This window comes from Rhinopithecus bieti, unplaced genomic scaffold (assembly GCF_001698545.2).
Source record: "Rhinopithecus bieti isolate Rb0 unplaced genomic scaffold, ASM169854v2 scaffold_759, whole genome shotgun sequence".
Taxonomy (NCBI): Eukaryota; Metazoa; Chordata; class Mammalia; order Primates; family Cercopithecidae; genus Rhinopithecus; species Rhinopithecus bieti.
This window is the reverse complement of record NW_016803631.1, coordinates 2,310,597-2,332,723: the sequence shown is the minus strand read 5'-3', so window position 1 is coordinate 2,332,723 and position 22,127 is coordinate 2,310,597. Positions and strand designations below refer to the sequence as shown.

At 37.2% G+C, this 22,127-nt stretch overlaps 1 protein-coding gene across 3 annotated transcripts in view; it reads right to left on the bottom strand.

Annotated features, from left to right (window-relative positions):
* GSK3B (glycogen synthase kinase 3 beta) overlaps positions 1-22,127 on the bottom strand; it is a 269,562-nt gene that overhangs the window by 120,926 nt on the left and 126,509 nt on the right. For all 3 annotated transcript variants that reach the window (XM_017891387.1, XM_017891398.1, XM_017891407.1), the window contains exon 3: positions 5,258-5,341. In XM_017891387.1, the coding sequence (XP_017746876.1) occupies positions 5,258-5,341 (84 nt within the window). The remainder of the gene's footprint in view (positions 1-5,257; positions 5,342-22,127) is intronic.

Below are 22,127 nucleotides of genomic sequence, written 5' to 3'. Positions count from 1 at the left end.
TTACAGGCACCCGCCACCACACCCAGCTAATTTTTTGTATTTTTAGTAGAGATGGGGTTTCACTGTTGGCCAAGCTGGTCTCAAACTCCTGACCGCAGGCGATTCACCCACCATGGTCTCCCAAAATGCTGGGATTAACGGTGTGAGCCACTGCACCTAGCTCATAACATAGCTTTGATCATATGACCTTCAGAGTCCTAGAGTTCTATGGGGTAAGCTATAACTCAGAAAAGGCAAAATCAGCTGATTCCACACCTTAGCTTCAACTAGGGCAACTCTGCTTTTTATATGTTCTATCAGAGGTCTTCATAAGATTTCACTGGGGATGTAGAAAGTTTCTACTGCCAAATATCAAAAAAAGAGAAAGACTATTCTATAAGATACTTGAAATTCACAAAATTATAAGCCCTGAGTTTCAAAACACTCAAATATCCCATTTTTCTCTAAGGGGAAGGTAAGAGAGGAGGTACTACTTACTCTAAACTAAATCAGAGTTAGTTACTACTGGGTAACATAGAGTATATGAAGTGACTACATGATGCTCTAGTTACTACAGCAAACATTAATAATTCCAACCAGAAAACTAAGGCTAATTAGTTCACATCTCTAATCTCTGTCCTGACTTAATTCCCCTTTCTTCTAGTTACATTGGCTACCCCTTTCCCCTCTTACAGGCTAAAAGCTGATTATCCACAATTCCCAAAGAAAGTCTTTAAAATGCAAAAGGCAGAATACAATAAAAAGAAGGTTATCAAAATAGACACACATTCAAGTCAAACCGTGGTCAGTGAAATGTAAAACATGCCTGTTATTACGGAAATCCTACTTTAATTCTCCCAGAGCTGCAAAAGTACTTACAGACAGAAATTATTACAAGGCCACAGGGTAGCTTAGCTACAATTCTAAAACTGAAAATAACAATGTGGGAATAGATAAAATATTATATAGTACAACAATGGAATATTAGATAACCAAAATACCTATACATATTATGAGGCAAGAAAAAAAAATCTGTATGAGATCATAAATTATTATGCATATACCTATATAAGCATGTGCATATGGAAAAAGATACACAGAAAGGTCAAGACAGTGGTAGTGAATAATTCAGTTGTTTTCCTCAACATTTTCCAAAAAGGGAGTAATAGAGGCCCAGAGAGAAGAGACACTAAGAGAGACAATGAAGGATATTTAAGACAGATGAGAACCCATATAAAGATTTAGAAACAATCAGAAAGAGAGTGGAATGGGTAAAATCCCATTGAAAAATGGGTATAGAAATCCAGAGAAAGAGGTTGATGGAGACCCATAAAGAGGACCCATAAGGAGACCCATAAAGAGGAAATAAGAGAGGAAGAGAGACAGAGAGACAGAGAGAAAAAGGCTGTGGGGGAGAAGAGAGAGACAAGAAAGAAAGAGACAGAGAAAAGAGAGAGTTATATGGAGGGAAAAGAAATCCAAAAAGAGGGGATGACATAGACCAAGAGAGGGGGACAAAAACCTAGAGACAGAAAGATAGAGACCTGGAGCCTACAGTGAAAGGTCGAGGAATCCGGAAAGGGAAAGAGAGACTAAAGACAAAGGAGAAAAAAGGGCTAGAGAAAGAGACTGATAGAAAATAGCGAGGGAAAGAAAGTCAGAGATGATTATAGAGAATGAGAGAATTTTTTTAAATTCCCAAATACATTTGAAGTCATCTATTCTAGAACCTAACCAAGCCTTTCATCTCTCTAATCCTGAAACAAGGAGTTATTTTTTCTCATCTTCACAATGTCCTCAACTAATCTCCCTAATTGCCTCCTCAAACATCCTGTAGGCTCATGTTCTTATCACCGATCTCCCTCCCAAAACATTCCCTCAAAAATCTCAAAAGAAAGTTTCTAATAACCTCAATCTCTTCTTGGAGGGTTCTTTTTACTGTCTTGCCCTAGAGAAAACCAGGATCTCACCTAAACCTCAAAAGACACCTCAAAAAGAAAACTGAGACCTCAAGTAATGACCTCAATCTCTTCCTGGAGGGTTCTTTTTACCGTTTTGCCCTAGAGAAAACCTGAATCTCACCTAAAGGCACTGGTTTCCTTGCAGTTCTTTCAAATGAACACTGCTGTCACCCCTTGACAAATTCTAGAAACAGAAGGCAATAAATATTGCCAAACTGCTGGCTTTTCACTGTCCTGGCCTCAAACAGCACTCCATATCTCCTCCCTCCCCAAGCTCCACATGGCTACACACCCTTTCTATCCTACTTTGTCAATGTCACTTCTCCACCTAGAGCCACCACCACCGTCTATGAAGTCACACATGTATCTGTCTACTGGGCATCTCTACTTGCATGTGTCATAAGCATCTCAAATGATTAATTTATTATTTCTTCCTCCAAAACTCTTCTCATACATAATACACACAAGCAATACATGATGCTTCTGCTAGAAAAATGCCTACCAAATACAGGACTGCCATATTCCAAGATAAATCATCTTCAAGGATTTGCAAGAATTTCACAGACATTTAGGTTCCTTTCTAAACAGCAGTGAATACTCTCAGCAACCTATTCCAAGAAAGTCAGAACTGAACTGAAAATAACTAACCTGAGCACTCAACCCTAGAAAAGAATCCATCTTCTCCTATGGGAAGAAATAGTTTACTACTTGGTCTCCTGAAGGATATCTTAGTCCTGCCAGAATAATTCAGAAGTGGAGATTATGAGTGGGGCAAAAGAAATTATCTTTTGGTGGCTGGGAGACTATGGGAAGTCTTGAACCTATGTATTTCTGCACATCTTAGAAAAATTTCCTTTTTTTTTGACAAAGAAGGACCATTATTTTCAGCAATATACCACAACTTTTCTTTTCTTCTTCCTTTTGTTTTAATGAAGCTATCCCAAAATTAGGAGGTGTCTTTTATTTTTTAACTTTGGAAAATTTACAAAGCTCAAGAGAAAGTTCTGACATAAAGAAAATACTAGAAGATCTATTTTTGTTTTTATAATAGCGGTTAATCTCTGTTAATGACTTCTAATTGCTCTTTATCTGTAAGAACCTTTAAGATAAGTAAGAAATCGAGAACAGCAGCAAAGAGGAAATTATCCTCTGGGGCATACAGATAAGAGACAGTCAGTTGTCACCTCCAGTGAAGGATTAAGTCAGGGTAAGAGCTGACTATGACAGGAGTTTTCCACCAAACCAAAACCAGACAAGTAAGCCATCATCAGGTGCCTTGCATTCAAACGGTTTGATAATCTTTCTTTTCTGCTCTTCAACTTCTTAAGAGTTAAAGGAGTTAATATTTATAAAGCATTAAAACAGTGCCTAGCATATAAGGAATGTTATATACATTAAAGTAAGTAATCAAAGAGAAAATGTTTAAGAACTCTGGGAGCAGGCCTTTTTTCAAATGAATCTATTGTAATCCAGCAGTTCATGGAACACATAATTCTTACCCAGGAGTATCATGATTCATCTAGTAACAACAACAACAAAATGAAGATGCAAAATTCCATTACAAAGAACGTACTTGTGAACATAACAGAGGCTCTATAATTTTACTTAAGAAGACACAGAAAAACACAAACACATGCCCAAACAGATCAGAAAAGATAATAATAGGCCATTTGGTAGGTTAAAAAAAAAAAAGGTGCCCGGGGCACGGTGGCTCAAGCCTGTAATCCCAGCACTTTGGGAGGCCGAGACGGGCGGATCACGAGTGGTCAGAGATTCGAGGACATCCTGGCTAACACCGTGAAACCCCGCCGTCTCTACTTAAAAAATACAAAAAACTAGCCGGGCGAGGTTGGCGGGCACCTGTAGTCCCCAGCACTCGGGAGCTGAGTCAGCGAGAATGGGCGTAAACCCGGGAGGCGGAGCTTGCAGTTGAGCTGACGATCTGGCCACTGCCACTCCAACCTGGGTGACAGATTGCGAGGACTCCGTCCAAAAAAAAAAAAAAAAAAAAAAAAAAAAAAAAAAAAGTAGTTATGAACCAAGTAACAGAGTTTAGAAATAAAAAAGCTCTAATAGCTCTAATACTTATGAGGGTTTACAATCCCTAGTAAACCAGAGGTATCATTTAAACTAAAAAAAAGAGCAACTGAAAAGCAAGTGTCAATACAGGGCCAATTTGCTAACTATAGTTGTTAAAACGTATTAGTTACAATACATGTGTATATATGCAACAATTATACATCTGTAGGCATTTATATCAAAATTCGGGCTTAATACATTGACATCTTCCTATATAATAGGCACTGTAATAAAAATAAATATTTTCTAAGGAAATAATCTAAATAAACTTTAATAGAAAATGTTGTCAGGCAATATTTGCTGTAAAAAAAAAAAGCTTAATAGAAAATGGCTAAAAATTATACTAGAAAACAGGTAAAGTAACAAGAACACTGAGCTAGAAATCAAGTATTATGGATCTAAGAACATTAGATATTATATGCATGAAATCTGAAGTCCAAAATACCAAGTGAAGTTCCAAAGTCATATTTATTTAGCCAAAAGAATCAAGTGATTTGTTACCTGCCCTGCCTATGCACTCCAAACCACTGAAAAGAAAGAAAGGATAGCGGCAGGCAGAAAAATAAAGACACCAAGGAAAAGCAGAAATTTATTTTCTTTGCTCCAACTTCATTGATTATTGCATCTTCTGAAGAGAAAGACGGGTTGGGGGAGTTATTAGCAACACAAAGTCTTCCTTACCCTTTGCTTTCACAGAATTCATTGTGATCAGACATAGGGATCACTTAAAGTAAGCTCTGCAATATTACATCTTTTCCAGGTTTTTCACTGGCCAAGGATGGCTCAACTTGCTTCCAAATGTTTAACCTTCATTCTGTTCCTACCAAAGTCCTCTTGCTACCTTTTTACCTCTTATCAACTTCACTTAACAAAATGACTTAATTTTCCTCCCTGCAATAAATAGGTAAACTATCAGAGGACTATGTAAGCACATAAGGAACACAGATTCTTTAAAAAAATAAAAAAAGTATATAGATTTTCTTGAGAAGTGAAGACAGATGCTTTAACAAAGAAAATTCTTACAAGTGCATTCCCTTTATCTCACTAATGCTTTCCTGATATAACTAATGATATTCAATGACCATATCTTGGACTGAGTATTGCTGGGGCTAATGTTTTGGAATTTTTCCATTCTATTAGCAAAACTGTCTTATTGGGGGGTGGGGGTGGGGAGATTAATTTCTAGAAAAAGAACAAATTTATCACAATGTTCAGTACACACTTTGTGTCAAACCTACCTTCTCACCACTGGAGTAGAAGAAATAACGCAATCGGACTATGTTACAGTGATCTAGCTTTCTCATGATCTGGAGCTCTCGGTTCTGAAAAGGAAACACATAAACATATATTTTTAAAGGATAACAGCTATTCATCATAGTGAACAAGATGCTTCTGAAATAACATTAAGCAATAAAATTAGATATGCTACTAAAAGTGTGATCTGTAGACTGGTACTGATCTGCAAAATATTTGTTACTAGTCCATGAAATATCTGTTACTGCTCTCCAATAAGACAAATACAGAAATTGAGAGTGTTTAGAGTTTTTATAACAATGAGAGAATAAATTGGTATCTATGAATATGATAATAAGAATTAGGACCCATATTTTATTTTTTAAAATTTCATCTTTCTAGCAATGCATTTGTATATTTCACAAAATAAGTCTTCGATGAATTCAAAATTGTAAAACTGTTACTTTACCACAAATAGCTTGATCTTGTTTTCTAAGATGCAGTGAGAAAAAAAAACAACAAAAAAAACCGAGCATCAACTCCATGAGAAGAGCTCAGTTGCTAAGTTTTAGAAAAAGTGAATGCAAAGCGAAACTCCATCTCAAAAAGAAAAGAAAAGAAATCATACAGTCCTGATAGATTTGTGACCACACAAAACTATTTTCCCTTTGGGAAGTTTCAAAGTTATGTTCATTCTTCAAAAGAAGAAATTACTGAATAATATGATGATTTCTTCATACCACAGACTTTGCAGCAGTAAATCTGGCTAGACTGTACATTAACAAAGAGGTTATTATAGTCCAACAATATACTTGACTGTCAGAAATCCAGTTAATGAAGGACAAATTACATAACACACAGAAACAATACCAAAATTCCAGCTTTCTAGCCAAAAAAAGCTTTAAAGTAACGATTTAGAAGAGCTAGAAAACATAAAGTATATACCTAAGAATCTGGAAAGGAAATGGTGTTACGGTTAGAAAAGAGGCCAAGAAGGATGGGGATGAGGATGCGTTGGGACCAAAGAACCAGGTAAAGACAGTTATCCTAGAATAGGAAGAGTAGGATGGCTTCTAGTTCTGAGAAGATGAGAGCAGAAGTGAAATGTTCCTTTAAACTGACCTTTCAAAGTTGGGCTTATGTGTACAATGGTATTTAAAATCCTTTTATAAGATATCAATCTTTCATTCCATTACTTGTTAGTAAAATTATGGAAACAGAAAGTCAGAAAGTAAACAGAAAGTAAGTCAGAAAGTATAGTACAACTACTTTAACAAATAACTGACAACAGGCTCTTAAGTGTTAACTGGTACAGAGAGAGGAACACAGAAAACTACAGACTTCAAAATTGTGTCCATTTCCATTACAAATTGAAGCTAATTCTGGAAGTATTTCTATACTTTGTTTGTTTGTCTGAGACAGTGTTTCACTCTTGTTGCCCAGGCTGGAGTACAATGGCATAACCTCGGCTCACTGCAACCTTCGCCTCCTGGGTTTTCTTCTGCCTCAGCCTCCTGAGTACCTGGCATTACAGAGGCCTGCCACCATGCCCAGCTAATTATTTTAATATTTTTAGTAGAGACGGGGTTTCACCATGTTGACCAGACTGGTCTCGAACTCCTGACCTCAGGCAATCCACCTGCCTCAGCCTCCCAAAGTGCTGAGATTACAGGCGTGAGCCATAGTGCCTGGCCTCTATACTTTGTTAATTCACATTTAGGTAGCTGGGTTTGAGGGAGAACTGCTAGTAAATCAATACTCATTCCTCTCATAACATACAGCTATTAAGATTGATTTTTAAACATAGCCAACTATGTTAAAGTAAGTTATTTACTTTTCCAGACTCATTAACCAAGGTAACAGAGTATTAAATTCTCAGATAACAGAAGTTGTATAAGATTGTGCATAATATTTTGATCAAAAGAATGCATAAGTAAAGCAAGAACAAGGACCTAAGTATTCAGCTACATTTACTCTTCCTATTGTGTTGCTTTAAAAATGTCTTGTTTTAGATAAGGAGGTTAGAGAAAATCTCATGAAGCAGTTAAGATATGAACACAAGCCCGAATGATATGAAGGTAAGAACCATGCGAAGATCTGAGGAAACAGCACTGTGGTTACAGGGAACTGCAAATGTAAAAACCTAGTGGTGGGCTTGGCATATTCAAGAATCAGCCAGAAAGATAATGTGGCTGCATCATTCTGAGTAAGGAGAGAGAAAGATGGGAGTTAAGTTCAGAGAGGTAGGAGTTATGTTCAGAGAGGTAAGCAGGCACAAGATCATACAAACCTTCATCAAACACGGTAAGAAACTGAATTTCACTCTAAATGTAAAGGGAAGCTAATGGAGGTTTTGACCAGGAAAGGGATACAATCAGATTTACCTTTCAGACTAGCATTCTATCATTTGAACCCAGGAGGTACAGGTTGCGGCGAGCTGAGATCGCGCCACAGCACTGGGCGACAGAGTAAGACTCTGTCTCCCAAAAAAAAAAAAAAAAAAAAAAAAAAAGGGATTTTAAAAATTTAAAAAAAAAAAGGGCATTCTAAAAATTTAAGAAAATAAGTTTGAAGGAAAAAGTAGATAAAGAGTTCTGTTTTTTATCTATGAAGTTTGAAATCCTTATTAGATGTTCACGTGAGGTCAGGGTAGAAGCTAAGGCTGGAAAAATGCATTTGGGAGTCATCTAGATAAAGGAGATTTAAAGCAAGGGTACCTAATAATATCACCTAAGGAAGTTCATACAGAAAAAAAAATTCATGACATGAAAAATAGAGGACAGAGTAGTTAACAAAACCCGAAGAAAAATAAGAAAGAATCTTATCTTAGAAGCCACGTTAAAATTTTTTTAGAAAAACTGAGTGACCATTTATATCAAAAGCTACTGAAAGATGCATTAAGTGAAGCAAGTATAAGGACCTAAATATTCATCTATGTTTACTCTTCTGTTCCTATTGTGTTACTTTAGAAATATCTCTATTTTACATAAGGAAGCCAGAGAAAACCTTACGAAGGAGGTTAAGATATGAACATCAACCTGAAAGATATAAAGGTAAGAACCATGTGAAGATCTAGGGAAGATGGCTACAGGGAAATGCAAACGTAAAAACTCAGTGGTGGGCTTGGCATATTCAAGAAATAGCCAGAAGGATAATGGCTAGATAAAAACAGGAAAATGACAATTGCTATGACAAATGCAAGATGTTGGTGACTCTTACAAAAATGGTTTCAGTAGAACAATGGTGAAAAAACTGACTAGATTGAATTAAAGTGGGTGTAGGGGACACAGGGTCCGAAGGGGTTAGGAAGTTTGAGGAGAGATTTCCAGAATGATGAGGGTAGCAAATCCACTCCTCCAAAATACTTATAAAACTGAAGTACACTGAAGAAAACAATCACTTCAGGGCTCTGGAAACTAAGCAAAGGCAACAACAAATTGAGAAGAAGTTTTTCTTAAAAAGCTGCTAGATATGACAGTACAGTAGAGGAAAGTGGCCTTCTTTGCCTAGGGATGCTACCGTCCCCCTACAACCACCCAACTCAATCAGTGAGGCAGTTTTCCCAGGGCAGTGTTGCCAGTGAAAACCAGAGGGCTATGGTCATTTAGGATACAGAGCAAAAACCCATGCCTAGTGGTACTGGCAATAAAAATAGCAAATTTGGAAGGAAACAAAGGGGAAAGGCCCATAGCTCTGCTAAAATGAGAATGTAGTCCCAGCTGGAGAAAATGACAGACTAGAAAGATACCCAGAAATTTAATAAGGGGATACTGGAAATGAGAGAGGCACAGAGATTCTAAATAAGCTCCCCACACGTACCTGTCTGACAGTCAGTGCACATATGAGGGGGAGGCTCAAGAGAGCTCCAGAGAAAGTAAAAGCCAAGGCTAATGTGAAAACTGTCAGAACTTTGAATACACCTCCCAACTCACACATAGGATCATCAAAAAATGCTGAAAGTGGCTGGGTGCAGTGGCTCACACCTGCAATCCCAGCACTTTGGGAGGCTGAGGTGGCAGACCAGCCTGACTAACATGGTGAAACCCAGTCTCTACTAAAAACACAAAATTAGCCGGGTTTGGTGGCACATGCCTGTAATCCCAGATACTCGGGAGGCTGAGACAGGAGAACTGTTTGAACCTGGGAGGTGGAGGTTTCAGTGAGCCGAGATCGCACCATTGCCCTCCAGCCTGGGCAACAAGAGAGAAACTCTATCTCAAAAAAAAAGCTGAAAGTTTAAAAAAAATTCAAGATGTTTAAGCACAATCTCTAAGCAATAACTGGCTGACCATGAAGCTATACAAAGAGCTGATCCTAGAAAATCAGGTTTAAAAATGGAAATTAGAATTAAAATTTTAACACAGAATTCTAGGGCTTCTATCTGTTGGGAAGAACAGTTCTACAGATTATGTACAGGTTAGTTATTTAAAAACAAAACAAAAACACAAAACAATCATTTGTCAGGAGGTTTTAAAAAAAAAATCAGGCCAGGCGCAGTGGCTCACGTCTCTAATCCTAGCACTTTGGGAGGCTGAAGCAGGCTGGTCGCTTGAGCCTAGGAGTTCAAGACTAGTCTGGGCAACAAGGAAACCTCATCTCTATAAAAAATACAAAAATTAGCTGGGCATGGTGACGTGTACCACTAGTCCCAGCTACTCAGGAAGCCAAGTGAGAGGATGGTTTTAGCCTGAGAGGTGGAGGTTACAGTAAGCTGAGATCATGCCACTGCACTTCAGCCTGGGAAACAGGCCAGACCCTGTCTCAAAAAAATAATTCAGAACCTAGTGTTGCTACAATATATAATATGCCCAATTGAAAAAAAATTGTGAGACATGCAAACTACAGAAGAAGTTGACCTATAATCAGGTTAAAAAAAAGCAGTCAACAGAAATTAACTCCTGGTGGGCACAGCTGTTGGATTTAGCAGATAAAGAATACAAAGCAGCTATTATAATTTATAATTAAGTTCAAAAAATTAAAGGAAACCATATTTCAAAAATTAAAGAAAAACTATGACAATTGCACAACAAATAGAGAATCTCAATAAAGAAACGTTAACTTTTAAAACACGAGAGTTAACTAGAGTTGAAACACATTATAACAAAAATGAGATTCACTATGTCCTCAAGAGAATATTTGAGATGGCATTAAAAAAAAAATCAGTGAACTTAAAAATAAAGAAATAGAAATTGTCCAAAAGAAAGAAAAAAGAGGGAAAAAATACTGCAGAAAAATAAACAGAGCCTCAGAGACCTCTGGGATAACATCACACATATCAACATATGTGTAAAGGCAGAACTGGAAAAAGAGAAAGGAGAAAAAAATGTTAGAAGAAATAATGGCTGAAAATTTCCCAAATTTGATGAAAATCACTAATCTATCAAGCCATGGAAGATCAATGAACCCCAAATATGATAAACACAGGGATCAACATCTAAGCATATCACATTTAAACAGTTTGAAGCCGCCAAAAAAAAAAACATGAAAGGAACAACAGAGAAATTACTCATCACATACATTGGAAAAATAATACAATTAATAGCTGACTAAACATCAGGAAAAAACGGAAGCCAGAAGGCAGTAACAAAAAATTTTAAAAAACTGTCAACTAAGAATTCTATTTACTGTAAAAGTATTCTTCAAACAAGAAAGGAAGAATAAAGACATCCTCAAACTTAAAAAAAAAAAAGATGGAGAATATCTTAAAGTTGAAATACTTGAACAAGTACCTTGAGCTAAAAGGAAACGACACCATATGTTAATTGAAATTCACAACAACAAGTGAGGACCACCAGATGTATTAAATATAAATGAGAAAATATAAAAGACTGTAAATATATTTTTATTTCCTCTTAATTTCATTAAAAGACAGAATATAACAACAGTTGGGTTTATAATGCAAATAAATGTAATACATAAAGCAATAACAGCAAAAAGGAGGGGGAGAAAACAAAGTTATAATGGAGCAAAAGTGCTATATTTTACAGAAATTAGATCAGTATTAACCTAAAGTTGGTGATGATAAATTGGAATGCAAATTGTAATTCTTAGAGCAACCACTAAGAAAATAGTATTTTTAATGTTAAAAATCAACAGCATACCTAAGACGATACACTAAAAAATATTTGTTCAACACAAAAGAAGATAGTAACGAAGAACGGAGAACAAATATAATGAGAGATATAGAAAACAAAGAGCAAAATGGCACAAGTAATTCCAACTACATCACATACTACATAAAATGTGAATGAGCTAAGCATACAATCAAAAGCCTGGATAAAAAGAAAGGTGCAACTATAATCTATCCCTAGGAATTAATACTTCAGATTCAAAGACACAAACAACTTAAAAGTATGAAGAATGATATACGATACAAACAGTAACCAAGACAGATGGAGTGGCAAATGTTAGCAGAGAGACAGAGACGGAGAGACAGAGAGACACAGAGACACGCATTGCCTACAAGATAAAGTCTAAATCACTTTATAATCTGGCCTCTACTTTTCAGTTTAGTCTTCCACTCATGACCAATGTGAACTCTATATTATAGCTAGATCCTTACTTCTCACTCTTCCTGAATATACTGTTTCATTCCCAATTCTGGAGCAGTTGTACTCCCAATTCTATTACATTTACCATCACATTACCATCAGTGGAATGTGTTGACTCTTTCTCCAACCTACACACATTCTAAGCCTATCCTTTAAGTACCTATTTAACTTTTACCTTTTTAATGAGGCCATCACTAATCTTTCCCTGCAGCATTTACAAATATTTTGTTATTTACTATATATTCTCTTGGTTTTATTTTTACTACAGTTCACTGATGTTACATAAAAGGATACTTTTCAAAAGTACCTTACAGAAATCAGATATTACATTACAGTCACTATACAGACACAGACACAGACACACACTCACAAACCCTGCCCAACCAACATACTATAAGGGTTTTAAGACATCTTTCTGCATTACTCACAGAGTTCTCAGAGCAGGTTACTTTGTCTTTAACAAAGTAATTTCCCAGTTTCTGTAATTTCTTCTACTTTCCAACTTGGTATTATTTTCCAAACTATGGGCACCAGCCAATCAGCATTGAGAAGGAAGTGTGGAAGGAGAACAGAACAGAACAGAACAGAATAGAATAAAATAGAATAGAGGAATAACAATAGAATAGAATGGAACAGAATATCACTTTACATATAGTAAGGTTTTTTTTTTTCATGAAACTTGTAACTATTTTTCTGTGCATGGGGCTGCAATGTTAAAATGCATGTCTTACTTTAAGGTCATAGTTAGAAATTTTAAATTGTAGTAACTAACCTGCCTGTAAAGGCATCTTTTTTCAAACAGAAAAGACAAAAGAAAACATGTAAACAAGATTCTTACTAATCATTCCCAACTTATTTATAAAACAAAATGACTACCCAAGACGGAGTAAGCATAGTATCAGTATTTAAAAAGCCTAAATGGCACATCTAAAGGAAAACTTATCCTTTTGTTTTAACCAATACTCATTAACATATATCCACCTCTAGATTAGACACAGAGGCTTTTACTCATTTTTACAATATCTGACATCTCATGCTTTAAAAAAAAGAGAAAGAAAACTTCTGGAAGCTAAAGCACAGAGTGAAAAGTTCCAGAAGGGTATATTTTTGTACCATTACATAAAGTTTAATAAAGGAAAAGTTAACTTTTAGGTGAAGAAACAACCAGCAAGCTTAATATTGTGGGTGTATGGTGGGCAGCATATGGCTATCATCTTTTGTTCTTCATCAAAGTTTGTTGTGTTGGGAGATCTTCCCCTACCACAGAAAGTTCCACTTTCACAAAATCTAGTAAAATTGGATTAACTTCCAATGCTTTGCTTAAAGAATATTTTCCCAAAGTACATCTTCTGCAAAAAAAATGAAGGTTATCCAAAGTTGCATTATCCATCCTTAGTCATCATAATAAGACTGAAAAAACATTTAATTCATCTCTAAATCTTTGATTTTACAGTAAATTCAGTTGCCTTAAAAGAACCAACAGCCCCCCTCCAAAAAAAAAAAAACCCTTAAAATAACCCCATTTGCACAAGTATATTTTTAATTGATACATGATATTTTACCTATTTATGAGGTATGTGGATATTCTGTTCCATGCATAGAACGTGTAATGATCACATTTTGAAGCCAACTATGTGTCAGAACTGGGGGCCCTAAGAATACAAACATTTACAATCTTTAAATGTTTTACAGTCTAATGGATGAGTAAACCAACAACTATAACACAATGTGATTAAGTCGAGCTCATTTAAAAAGTGCTATAGATACTTGGGGACAGGCGCTAAGAAAAATTTGCTTATTAATTTGTAAAATTCTGGAATGCAGTCACGTGGAAGGTCTTAAAGATAGCGCTAAATATTACAAGGCATAAAGAACCACTGATGTGTTTTTTTTGCTTTTGTTGTTGTTGTTGAGACAGAGTCTCACTCTATCACCCAGGCTGGAGTGCGGTGGCATGATCTCAACTCACTGCAACCTCCACCTCCTGGGTTCAAGAGATTCTCCTGCCTCAGACTCCTGAGTAGCTGGGATTACAGGGGCCTGCCACCACGGCTTGTTAATTTTGCATTCTTAGTAGAGACGGGTTTTCACCATGTTGGCCAGGTTGGTCTCGAACTCCTCATCTCAGGTGATCCGCCTGCCTCGGCCTCCCAAAGTGCTGGGATTACAGGTGTGAGCCACCTCACCCAGCCCACTAATAATGTTTTACACAAGAGATTTGTTTTAGGAAGATTGCTGTGAAAAAAATGTTACAAAGGTGGCAGCAGATAAAACTAGGATCTATACTAGTAAAAACAGAGAAAAATGGAAGGAAGAAAATGGGTCTACAACAGTAGTGATCACCCACTGCTATTGGATTGGTAAATAGGAGGAGGGAGGTGACAGCTATCAGGCTTCTCACTCACATGACTAACATGGTAGAGTTCAGTGGCCGGGGAAGCTGTTTTGGAAGCAGAAGGAAATGAGTTCAATTTGGGACATGTTCATTTTGAAATGACTCAGGGACACTGAAGCAGATAAAAAAGGTGCAGAAAGCAATACAGTATGTTCCTCTTATCCTCTAGGAGGTGTGGGTGCTTCAGAAGCCATAGGAGAGTATACATTATTGCCTATACAGGTTGAATACACATTAACCAAAATTCTTGGGACCAAAAGTGTTTCAGATTTCAGACTTTTTTGGATTTAGTATCATCTTTACCCATTATGCACTCCTAATCTGAAAATCCAAAATTCAAAATGCTCCAATGAGCACTCCCTTTAAACACTGTGTTGGTGCTCAAAAAGTTTTAAATTTCAGAGCATTTCAAATTTTGGATTTTTGGATTCAAGATGCTAAACCTACAAAATAAGAAAAAAAGTGATCAAACTCCCCAGCAGCAGAAAGTCTATAAAGGACACTAAAAAGAAATTAGTCAGAAAGTAGAACCTAGACAGTGGAGTGACATAAGCCCTAAGAAAGGTGAGCTATTCAAGAAAAGATTCTGGAGAAAATCGTTTAAGCAGACAGAAGAAAAGGAATCAATACAAGAGACAGAGTAAGAAAAGCTGTAAGAGATGAGCCACAAAAATAATACCCTTGAAGAGGAGTGAATAAACACTTTCTGTAAAGGACCAGATACTAAATTCTTCAGGTTTGCAGGCCATATAGGCTGCTATAAACTATTCAACTCTGTAGTTGTAAGGGAAAAGCAGTCACTGACAATATTTATAAGAATGAATGTGGCTGTCTGTTTACAACAATATGTGTAAGAATTAACATGGCTGTTTGTGGTAAATTTTATTTACAAACACGGGTGGCTGGTTCACTGTTTGCCAATCCCTGCCCCAGAAGGCAAAAAAAGGAAAGTTCCTTACATTTCAATCTCAATTTTGTACTTAGTACACATACATAGTGGACTTTCTATATTAATTTAGGGACTAACGTTCTGGAAATTTATATTTTCCTTTTATATAACTATAATTAGTGTATAAGTTAAAATTTTAAATTACATTTATAAAATAACATACTGCCTAGGTAGGCTTAACATGTTCTGTAACAAAACCCCAATTTTATAGAAACAATAAAAAGGACTCATGCATGCTACTTTTCCCAATCAGTTACACAGACTACTTACCCAGCACAGAAAGGGAAATGGAAGACAAACAACACAAAGGATGCCTGCAGGGACTAAGGGATTAACAGACTTTTATATCCTGACAGGTAATATGGACTACCAAAGCAGATATAAACCAGGTTCTTGAATACTTAGTTTTCGGAAGCCCTAGCATGTAAGTCAATGCCAGCTTAAGTGTGTATTCCTTTAACCCTGTATCTTTGAGAATCAATAACATAACAGCATATTATTATTAACAATAACAATGATGGCACCAACAACTACAGAACACAAAGAATTTACTATGAGCTGACCACTCTGTTAAGAGCTGTATCTTCATAACTTCAATCCTCTCCACAAACCTATCAAGTACGCAACACTATGATCCCCACTTAAGAGGGCGTGTAGGCATAGACAGGTTAAGAAATTTGGTAGCAAACAGCACAGGCAAGATTTAAACCAGGTGTGTCAGATTCCATGCTCTATCACAATAAAATGTAACTCAATTCCATTTATTACTATATGCTTGAAAATACGACAATAAAGGAGGACCTCAGTATTGAAAGAGCTTATAATTCAAAATAAGACAAGTATACAAGTATGCAAATAAAGATACTGATATAGTTTGGCTCCACGTTCTCACCCAAATCTCATCTCAAATTGTAATCCCCAAGTGTTGAGGCAAGGACCTCTACCCCCAAACTGTCAAGAGAGGGAAGTGACTGGATTATGGGTATGGTTTCTCACATGCTGCTCTCCTAATAGTGAGTGAATTCTCACAAGATGTGACGGTTTTATAAATGGTAGTTTCTCCTGCACCATTACTCTGTCTCCCACTGTCTTCCCACTGAAGAAGGTGCCTGCTTTCTTTCCCTTTCGCCATGACTGTAAATTTCCTAAGGCCTTCCCAGCCATGTGGAACTGTGAGCCAATTAAACATCTTTCCTTTATAAATTGCCCAGTCTCAGGTAGTATCCTCACAGCAATGTGAGAATGGACTAATACAGATGCCATACAACAGAAAATGTTAAGTGCCATTAGAGTTATCAAAAAACGGGTGGGTGGGTGCAGCAGCTCATGCCTGTAATCCCAGTACTTTGGGAGTCTGAGGAAGGAGGATCACTTGGGCCCAGGAGTTCAAGACCAGCCTGACAACACAGGGAGACTGCATCTGTACAAAAAACGAAAATAAATTAACTAGGCATGGTGATGCACACCTGTGTTCCTAGCTACTCAGGAGGCTGAGGTGGGAGGATCACTTTAACCAGGGAGGTCAAGGCTACAGTAAGCTATGACTGTGACATTGCACTTCAGCCTGGGTAATGTGGTGAGACCCTGTCTCTCCCCCAACCCTGAAGGAAAAAAAAGGATGGAGAATTCTAAAAACAGAAACAATACTTCCAACTAGAAAGATTAAAAAGATTTTTCATGAAAAGAGTAAACAATTAAGTTGGAGCTTAACAGGTAGAATTCAATTCCTCTCTTAGACCATTTGCTTTTCGAATACAGAAACTAAAACTCGAAAACTCTTCTTACCCAAAAGAAACTAGAAAAGGGAGCATCATCCAATACATCCCCTGGAATAAAACACAACTAAAGCCTCTGGTTACTGTGGAGAATATGCCTTTGTGCTACAACTAAGGTTTACACAAAAATGATTGGTTGACTCCCTCTCCCCTTGAAATACTTTCTCCAATTACCTTCCAGGACGCTAAATTATCTTGTTTTTTCTCCTTCCTCATTGGCCAAATTTACAGTTTTCTTTGCTAGTTCTTCATAATCTCCCTATTTTTTAAACACTGAAGTAGCCAGAACTTAATCTCTCACCTCTTTCAGTTGCCTCTATCACCTCTTCCAGTCTCAGGGCTTTAAAGGCTGAACAGACTCCCAATTGTATATCTCTAGACCAGACCACCTCTGTGAATTCCAAAATCTTCTAAGCAACTGCTTATGTGACAATTCTTCTGTGTCTAATATACATCAACTTGACATGTCATAAGTAAAATTCTTCATCTCCCTTAAACATGCTCTACCCATAGCTTTCCCCATGTCAGTTGTTGGCAATTCCACTCCTCTAGTTGCCGAGGTCAAAAACCAGGAAGTCTTGATTCCTCTTTCTCTCTGACCTCTTTTTTTTTTTTCTTTTTTTAAAGACGGAGTCTCACTCTGTCACCCCGGCTGGAGTGCAGTGACATGATCTCGGCTCACTACCTGCAACCTCTGTCTCCCAGGTTCAAGTGATTCTCCTGCCTCAGCCTCCTGAGTAGCTGGGATTACAGGCATGTACCACCTTGCCCAGCTAATCATTTTGTATTTTTAGTAGAGATGGGGTTTCACCATGTTGGCCAGGCTGGTCTTGAACTTCTGACCTCAAATGATCCTCCAACTTGGCCTCCCAAAGTGCTATTATTAGCAATAATAATTATTGTTCCTAAAGTGCTAGGATTACAGGCATGAGACACTGCACCCGGCTTGACCTCACATTAATCTGTCAAGAAATCTTGTTGGCCCAACTTTCAAAATCTACCCAGGATCCCAGCAATTGCACTCTTGGGCATATGTTTTATAGAAATAGAAATTTATGTTCACATTAAAACTGGCACATGAATGTCAGAAGCAGCTTTATTTACAATAGCCCCCAGATGTCCCTCATTGGGTGAATAAACAAACTGTAGAATATCCATACCATGGAATACTACTCAGCAATAAAAAAGAAACAATTTTTGATCCATGCAACAACATGGTTGCATCCCCAGAAACCTACGCTAAAACAAAAAAAGCCAACACAAAAGGTTACATACTGGATATGATTCCATTTTTATAACCTTCCTGAAAGAAAAAAAATTTGGAAACGGTACAGATTAGTGGTTACTGCCAGGGGTTATACTGGTTGTTAGGGGTGGAGGAATGGCGGGGAGAGAAGTCAATGTGGTTATAAAAGGGCAGTAAGAGGATACTTGTGATGTTGTGTATCTTGACCTCATGGTCTATACACAAACCTATACATATAATTTTAAAAACATAAGAAAGAAATATATACACATATAGCTCTCCAAAGCAGTAAAAGAGAATCTGAGGAAATTTGAATAAAATCAATGGATTCTATCAATGCCAATATCCTAATTGTGATAATGTACTATAATTTTGCAAGATGTGATCACTGAGGGAAAGTGGGCAAAAAGTTTTACCCATGTGGGATTTCTCTACTTTGCTTTACAATTGCATAAATACCTGAATATCAGCCCCCCTCACATACTTCAGGTATTTCCTCAAATGCTACATACTTTCTCACACTATTTAAAATTGCAACCTCAACATTTACTCTCAGCATTCCTTAAACCCCTTCTTTTACCTCAATCTTCTCCAGAGTAACAATCATCTAATATGTTATATCTATGTTGCATATTTATTCATTATTGTCCATCTCTCTCCACTATAATATAAGCTTTAAAATGACATAGTTTTGTTGTCTGTTTTGTTTATTGTTGTATGTCTAGATTCTAGAACAATGCCCAGCCCATATCAACTCAATAATCTATTGTTAAACACATATTTACACTGATGATATAAAATAACACCCCTACTGACAAATACAGATACGTCAATACATATCAGTACATTTCATTGTAAGAAGTGTCACTACTAGCCAGAAAAATAAAGGAGGAGTTAGAGAAACAAATTAGTTCCCAAGTCATGAACCCCCACCCCTCAAAACACATGTAAAGGACTACTTCCCATTCCTGAGAATAGAGCTGTGATGTACCACTCTTTCTAACCCCTCCCCAGCTAATCTCTCCAAAGATTAAAAACTGATCAAGAGCCCTATCCTCACAGGGCCAGGCTTGAAAATACCATTCTTCAGCCAAGCTCTGGCTCACCAAAGATTGTGTATATATACAACAGCACTAATCTCTTCCTCATTGTTGGTGCATTAAAAGTGATGAGAAAAACAGGCTGGGCACAGTGGCTCACACCTATAATCTTAGCACTTTGGGAGGCCAAGGCAGGCAGATCACTTGAGGACAGGAATTCAAGACCAGCCTGGCCAACATGGTGAAACCCGTCTCTACTAAAAACACAAACATTAGCTGGAGGTGGTGGCACACACCTACAGTCCTAGTTACTTCGGAGGCTGAGGCACAACAATCGCTTGAACCCAGAAAGCGGAAGTTGCAGTGAGCCGAGATTGGGCCACTACATCAGCCTGGGTAACAGAGCAAGACTCTGTCTCACAAACAAAAACAAAAAAAAGGAAAAAGCCTTGACAAAATTTACCACCCTTTCATTACAAAAACTATCAACGAATCAGATACAGAAGGAACTTATCTCAACAAAATACAAGTTATACAATCAGTCACTGACTTGATGGTTCAACTTAAAAATTTTCAACTTTACAATGGTATTTTCAGCTGTGTACATTAATGATGAGTACCCATATAGTATTCAACAAATTACATGAGATATTCAACACTTAATTATAGAATAGGCTATTTGTTATATGATTTTGTCCACCTGCAGGCCAACATAAAGTGTTCTGAGCACGTTTAAGGTAAGCTAGGCTAAGCTATAATGTACTACAGATGAGATGCATTAAATGTATTTTTGACTTAATGATATTTTTAACTTACGAGTTTATCTGGACATAACTTCATTTTAGGTCATGGAGCATCTGTATATGAAAAGCCCATCACTGTTGGGCATGGTGGCTCACGCCTATAATCCCAGCACTTTGGGAGGCCGAAGCAGGTGGATCACCTGAGGTTGGGAGTTTGAGACCAGCCTGACCAACATGGAGAAACCCCATCTCTAGTAAAAATACAAAATTAGCCGGGTGTGGTGGTGCATGCCTGTAATCCCAGCTACTCAGGAGGCTGAGGCAGGAGAATCACTTGAACCTGGGAGGCAGAGATTGCAACGAGCCAAGATCGTGCCATTGCACTCCAGCCTAGGCAACAAGAGTGAAACTCTGTCTCAAAAAAGAAAAAAAAAGCCTGTAATTAACATCATACACAATGGTGAAAAACAGAAAACTTTTCCTCTAAGATTATGAACAATAGCAAAGATGTGAAAACCCAGATGAATTGATAAGAAAAATGTGGTATATACATACAATAGAATAAATATTACAAGTTTTTTAAAAGGAAGGAAATCTTACCACTTGTGACAATGCAGATGAACTTGGAAAATATTATGCTAAGCAAAATAAGTTAGTCACAGAAGGAGAAATACTGCATTATTTTTCGTAACAAGGAATCAAACCTATATAAGTAGACAACAGAATGGTGGTTACTAGGAGACAGGGGAGGAAGATATGAATAGTTGTTGTTTAACAGTATAAAGTTACAGTTACACAAGATAAGTAAGTTACAGAGATATGTTTTTCAACACAGTGCCTGTAATTAACAAGGTGAACTTCTGAAAATTTGCTAAGAGGGTAGATATCATGTCAAATGTTCTTACCTGCCCTCTCAAAAAAATGAAAAACAGTAAGAAAGGGGCATAATGAAACTTTTGGAGGCAATAGATAAATGTTTATTATCTTGGCTGTAGTGATGGTAAGATGAGTACACATGTATGTCCAAATGCATTAAATTGTACACATTAATTATATGCAGTTTTTAAATATACCAATTATATCTCAATAAAGCTAGGGAAGGCAGATCTAAGAGCTCATTTTTAACAGCAAACAAATCAAAAGCAAAATAATTAAATTATAGGTTTCTGTAATATTATACTTCCATTTTTTTTTGAGAGAGAGTCTTGCTCTGTTGACCAGGCTGGAGTGCAGTGGTGTGATCTCAGCTCACTGCAACCTCCACTTCCCAGGTTCAAGTGATTCTCCTGCCTCAGCCTCCCAAGTAGCTGGGCTAACAGGCACCAGCCACCAAGTTTGACTAATTTTTGTGTTTTTTTGTTTGTTTGTTTTTTTTAAGAAGAGATGGGGTTTCGCCATGTTGGACAGGCTGGTCTTGAACTCCTGACCTCAAAAGATCCACCCGCCTCAGCCTCCCAAAGTGCTGAGACTACAGGTGTGAGCCACCGGGCCCAGCCATTTTTTTTTTTATTTTTATAGAGACAAGGTCTCTATAAAACAGACTGTGTTGCCCAGGCTAGTCTTGAACTCCTGGGCTCAAGCAATCCTCCCACCTTGGCCTCCCAAAGTGCTGGTATTACAGGCATCAGCCACCATGCCCAGCCTATGCTTTATTTTTCTGATGACATTAAAAAAGAATACTTATCAAATTGTAACAATCTTAAAGAGAAACAAAATAATTTAACATTTTGAATTCTTCGAATTTTGTACCAATTCTGGTCCAAATTCATTGAAAACACTTTCCATCCACCTAGGAAGTAAGAAACCCTAGTACTGGTAGACTGTGAAGATTCAAGTGAAAATGTTTTAATATTCTCTTCAGATCAATTTTCATTTATTAAGCGTTCAAAGGACTGAAAATCTGTGCCTCACACAGAGTGTCTGCCAAAAATAAAAATAAAAAAACTTAAAGGCATTACCAAGAGTTGGGTAGTACATGGTCAGTGCCTAGATAAACACTCTCCTCAATAAAGCCCTAGAAATTCAGTTTGGTTGTTATCTATCATAAACAGTTACTGTGTTTATAAATCTTGCAGGTTCTCTAAGATTTCATGTGAGCACAATTTTCGGGGCAATCTACAGGAAGATAGTTCATCATATAAACCATGAACTCCCACAGCTGGCACCAAACTAGATA